This window comes from Simochromis diagramma, unplaced genomic scaffold, assembly GCF_900408965.1.
Source record: "Simochromis diagramma unplaced genomic scaffold, fSimDia1.1 OVJJ01000466.1, whole genome shotgun sequence".
In the NCBI taxonomy this organism is placed as follows: domain Eukaryota; kingdom Metazoa; phylum Chordata; class Actinopteri; order Cichliformes; family Cichlidae; genus Simochromis; species Simochromis diagramma.
The window spans coordinates 2,615,803-2,621,667 of record NW_024387287.1 but is presented as its reverse complement, the minus strand read 5'-3'; the positions used below and the strand labels follow the sequence as shown (position 1 = coordinate 2,621,667).

Here is a 5,865-nt window from a genome sequence, read left to right as displayed (position 1 = left end):
CGGTTTGCCAGAATCTCTTCGAGGCAGTCCGAAAGTCTTTTTCCATGGCCTCTCCGAACTCCTCCCACACCCGAGTTTTTGCTTCAGCCACTGCCCGAGCCGCATTCCGCTTGGCCTGTCGATACCTGTCGGCTGCCTCCGGAGTCCCACAGGCTAACAAAGCCCGATAGGACTCCTTCTTCAGCATGATGGCTCCCTTCACCTCTGGTGTCCACCATTTGGTTCGGGGATTACCACCAGGCACCAACCACCTTGCGGCCGCAGCTCAATGCAGCAGCTTCGGCAATGGAGACGCTGAACATGGTCCATTCGAACTCAATGTCCCCAGTCTCCCTCGGAATGCTGTTGAAGCTCTGCCGGAAGTGTGCGTTGAAGATCTCGCGGACTGGGGCCTCTGCTAGACGTTCCCAGCACACCCTCACTACGCGTTTAGGTGCACCAGGTCTGTTCAGCGTCCTCCCCCGCCACCTGATCCAACTCACCACCAGGTGGTGATCAGTTGACAGCTCAGCCCCTCTCTTTACCCGAGTGTCCAGAACATATGGTCGCAGGTCTGGTGATACGATTACAAAATCGATCATCGACCTACGGCCTAGAGCGTCCCGGTGCCACGTGCACTTATGGACACTCTTATGTTCGAACAGAAGTCCAATAGCAAAGCACTGTTCGGGTTCAGATCAGGGAGGCCGTTCCTCCCAATCACGCCCCTCCAGGTCTCCAGGTGGAGCACCCCCCCCACCCCCCCACCCCCCAGGGACTCTAAGAAGGCTGGGTACTCCGAACTGCCACTCGGCGCATAAGCGCAGATGACAGTCAGGACCCGTTCCCCGACCCTAAGGCGCAGGGAACAAACCCTCTCATCCACCGGGAAAAACCCCAACGTACTGGCAGCAAGCCGAGGGGATATTAAAATACCCACCCCAGCCCGCCGCCTCTCACCAGGGGCAACTCCAGACTGAGACAGAGTCCAGCCCCTCTCCAGGAGACTGGTTCCAGAGCCCAAGCCATGCGTAGAGGTGAGCCTGACTATATCTAGCCGGTACCTCAACCTCACGCACTAACTCAGGCTCCTTCCCCACCAGAGAGGTGACATTCCATGTCCCTATTGCCAGTCTTGGCAGCCGGGGGTCAGTCCGCCAGGGCCTCCGCTCCTGGCCGCCACCCGGCCACACAATGCACCCGACCCCTATGTCGCCTCCTGCGGGTGGTGGGCCTGCGGGAGGATGGGCCCATGTCTCCTCTTCGGGCTGGCCGGGCCCCAAGATTAGCTGTGTCATTGATCTAAAATTTTACAGACCTAATTGGTGAGTCACTCACCAGTGACTCATACGCAGGAATACTGCCAATGTGGGATGTGGCAAGATTAAGAAGTAGCTCAGTAAAAGCCCAAAATGTCACAAGTTAATTCTTAGAGACAAACTTTTATTTATCAAGAAATGTCCTGATTATTTCAGTGAATGTTTTTAATTATTCATGTAAAATCTGTATTATCTTTTCAAAATCAAAATGCAAAATAAAACAGCTGGGTTGCATTGTGCAGTCTTACATTACTCTATAACTGCCTAACCAAACACTTTTACCATCTGGGTAAACTAATTATTATATATTATATTATATTTAAACGTGGCAGAAATTTTATTAATGTTGTTAGATCCCTGGCACAAACTGGGGGTACGTACCTCCTGTGGAAATAAGCTAGTATCATTAGCATGATAACTGGTGACAGAGGTCACCCATACAGATAAATAAAACAAAAGACCTGGTGTAGAAATACAAAGAAATGGGACTGAGCACAATCCGTTGTGGTACTCCAGTGAAAAAGAAACATCCTTTAGCCTTTAGGCCACCCGTATTTCGAGTCATTTGCTGTAAACTTTGTGGAAAACCTGTAAATATTATGTTACCTAAACTTTTTCTACAGGTGAAACACGTTGCTACTGTGTTAGAACACTTAAACCCCCGCGGAGCCATCATTTTGCGTTTCTACCTATAAAACCCGGAGAGCAGTCAAATGGTGTAAGTGGAAGCTAAACTGGCTAGTCATTCATATGTATATTAGGCTGTTAAGTAGGAATTCTGGAGGGAGGGGAGTGGGGGAGTGGAGTGTTACAGTTTGCCATCTTAGGGAGAAATCAACACACATGGGTGTAGGTCCTTTGTTGCTGACATTTATTGATAAAAACAGTACAGTACAAAAAACCAACCATTTGTACACATATGTACAAATAATAATAAAAAGTGAGTGAGTGAGTACATTTCTACATTTTCAAGCAATCACTCACAGTCCTGGCACTGCATGGTATCTGTCGTCTGCATTTACCACATGTATATCTGTAGCAGTGAACACATTGCAAAGTGGCCTGATTTCTCTTGCATTTGTGTTTGACCTGACACGTGGCTCGTTGTTTTGTTGTAAAGGGTGGCAGTGCTTGGCTTCCTTTTGGTAGTGGAGCATTGACCAGTCGTCCATTGTGGCATCAATGTGATCACACCTTGTTTTGTTGTAAAGGGTGGCAGGGCTTGGCTTCCTTTTGGTAGTGGAGCATTGACCAGTCGTCCATTTGTGCATCAATGTGATCACACCTTGTTTTTTTGTAAAGGGTGGCAGGGCTTGGCTTCCTTTTGGTAGTGGAGCATTGACCAGTCGTCCATTGTGGCATCAATGTGATCACACCTTGTTTTTGTTGTAAAGGGTGGCAGGGCTTGGCTTCCTTTTGGTAGTGGAGCATTGACCGTCGTCCATTGTGGCATCAATGGGATCAACACCTGTGTTTTGTTGTAAAGGGTGGCACAGGGCTGTTGGCCATGGAGCCAGTCGTCCGTGGCATCAATGGTGGCCGGGCTTGGCTTCCTTTTGTAGTGAGAGCATTGAAGTCGTCCATGGGCATCAATGTGATCACACCTTGTTTTGTTGTAAAGGGTGGCAGGGCTTGGCTTCCTTTGTAGTGAGCATGCACCAATCCATGTGGCATCGACACAACCTGTTTTGTGTAAAGGGTGGCGAGTGGCATTGACCAGCTCCATTTTGGATCGTGTTGTGAAAGGGGGCAGGGCTTGCTTCCTTTTGGATGGAGCATGACCAGTCGTCCATTGTGGCAATCAATTGTGATCACACCTTGTTTTGTTGTAAAGGGTGGCAGGGCTTGGCTTCCTTTTGGTAGTGGAGCATTGACCAGTCGTCCATTGTGGCATCAATGTGATCACACGTGTTTTGTTGTAAAGGGTGGCAGGCTTGGCCCTTGTGGTGGAGCATGACAATCGTGCCATTGGCACCCCCTTGTTTTGTTGTAAAGGGGGCAGCTGGCTTCTTTTGGGAGTGGAGCATGACCAGTCGTCCATTGGGCATCATGTGATCACACCTTTTGTTGTAAAGGGTGGCAGGGCTTTGGCTTCCTTTTGGTATGGAGCATTGACCAGTCGTCCATCAATGTGAGCACCCATGTTTTTTTGAAGGGTGGCAGGCTTGAGTTGACCACGTCCATTGTGGCATCATGTGATCGTTTTTGTTGTAAAGGGTGGCAGGGCTTGGCTTCCTTTTGGTAGCTGAGCATTGATCACGGAAGCCAAGCCCTATATATATGATACAATCTCACTGCACTTCGCCTAATCCTTCATTGCCCTGAAGAATTCTGTGGTGTACGGACCTCCTCTCCAAGGAAAGAAAATGCAGAGAAGACTCACCACTCAGCAGGCCTTGGAAATGATCCTGAGGGAAGTCGACCCTTGTGACTCAGATGGTGAAGACTTACAAGTTCAGCCAGATTCGGACTCAGAGCTGTCTGATCAGTCTTCCGGTTAGTTTCATTTCATGTTATTTCCTTTTTCATTTCAAACAAGTAAGTGGATGTAGTTAGTAAGTAAGATATTTCAGACATTATTCTGATACAGAGGAGGAGATACTGGAATTATAATTAGTATCTATGCATGCATTTGTGATTTTGTTTGACCTTCCCATTTTGCTCACAATTTGAATTTGTTCACACTGCAGATGAGGAGACTGCTTCTCCACCGAAAAAGAGACCTTGTTTGGGGACTGAGACAGCGAAAGATGGCACAGTGTGGCGTGACGAACATGTGGGGACCTGTCTCCCTTTCACCCCAATAGAAGTGTACGCTGCAGATGGAGAGCCAACGGCTAAGGCCAGGAGAAGTATCTCGAGTCGCCTTCAGAGCTTCCTGTGTTTCATCACTCTTGACATGCTTCGTAGCATTCAAGAATGGACTATTCAACATGCACAGCAAACGGAGCATGTTCATTGGTTCATGGACCTCCCTGAACTAATGGCATTTATTGCAATTGTGATCTTGCGGGGGGTTTACAGGGTTCCATCTGTAAATGACTGCTGGTCAGCAAACCTGGGAAACCCAGAGATAATTGGAACTATGGCACGAAACCGCTTCCAAAACATCATGCAACACCTACGCTTTGATGACAAGTCCACCCGCTGTGATCGAGCAAAGACTGACAAGTTTGCTGCAATTTCCAGTGTGTGGGGATCATTTGTCACCAACTGCATCACGTGTTACAACCCTGGTCTACATATCACCGTTGATGAACAGCTTTTCCCATCAAAGACTCGGTGCTGTTTCCTGCAGTATATTGCAAGTAAACCTGACAAGTTTGGGATCAAATTTTGGGTGGCTTGCGACCTAAAATCCAAGTACATTTGCAATGTCTTCCCATATCTTGGCAAGGACCCCAATCGTCCCACTGGGGAGAGACTTTCTGAAAATGTAGTAATGAGGCTGATGGAACCATTCCTAGACAAGGGCAGAAATGTTACCACGGACAATTTTTTCACATCGCTTTCACTTGCACAAAAACTTCTTAGACGGAAAACCACCATCCTCGGCACAGTCAACAGGATTCGCAGGGAAATTCCTCAATCCACTAGACAGACAGATCGCAATGAATTCACCACTCAGGTATGTTACAGGTCTTTTGTGGTTCTATGTTTATGTGTTTCATTGTGTGTAAAAGGGCTATGGAAATAACAATTTATCTTATTTCTTAGGTGTTTTCAACCTCTGCTGCCACGCTGACGGCGTATGCGGCCAAACGGAAGAAGACAGTCTATATTCTTAGCAGCATGCACAGCGTGGTTCAGACTGATAACACCACCAAAAGGAAGCCAAACACTGTCACCCTTTACAACAAAACAAAGTGTGGCGTGGATGTGATGGACCAGATGGTTCGGGAGTACACTGTCCGCAAAGGAACACGGCGCTGGCCAGTCGCCGTGTTTTATAACATGATTGACATGGCAGCACTGAATGCACATGTGCTGTATCAAGCATGCACCGGGACGAAGGAAAGACGGGTGGACTTCCTGGTGGCGCTTGCAACAGAGTTGGCTAACTCTCATGTAGCTGGGAAGAAGGCAAGAAAAGAACAGTTGCTTCAGGCACAACCCTCCAAACCTAGCCCTGGGAAAAGAGCCACGTGTCAGGTCAAACACAAATGCAAGAGAAATCAGGCCACTGAGCGATGTGTTCGCTGCTACAGATACACATGTGGTAAATGCAGACTACAGATATGGCAGTGCCAGGATTGTGAGTGATTGCTGAAAATGTTGAATTGTTTGTACTCACTCACTTTTTATTATTATTTGTAAATATGTGTACAAATGGTTGGTTTTTTGTACTTTTTATCAATAAATCTCAGCAACAAAGGACCTACACCCATGTGTGTTGATTTCTCCCTAAGATGGCAAACGGAAACACTCCAAGTTGGTGACTTTTGGAGATTTATTTCCCTGGATGATTGAGAATGCATCAAGAAGTTCACAGCTTTTAGCAGCTCCCCCACCCCCTCAATCACACACCCCCACTCCCCTCCCTCCAGAATTCCTACTTAACAGCCTA

General features: G+C 47.7%; 1 protein-coding gene across 1 annotated transcript; it reads left to right on the top strand.

Annotated features, from left to right (window-relative positions):
* Positions 1-4,715: 4,715 nt before the first annotated feature.
* LOC120716249 lies at positions 4,716-5,602 on the top strand. Its single transcript, XM_040003702.1, has 2 exons — positions 4,716-4,926; positions 5,016-5,602. Exons 1-2 carry the CDS (start codon positions 4,741-4,743, stop codon positions 5,559-5,561), a joined length of 732 nt encoding a protein of 243 aa, XP_039859636.1. The 5' UTR covers positions 4,716-4,740; the 3' UTR covers positions 5,562-5,602.
* The last annotated feature ends 263 nt before the right edge of the window (positions 5,603-5,865 follow it).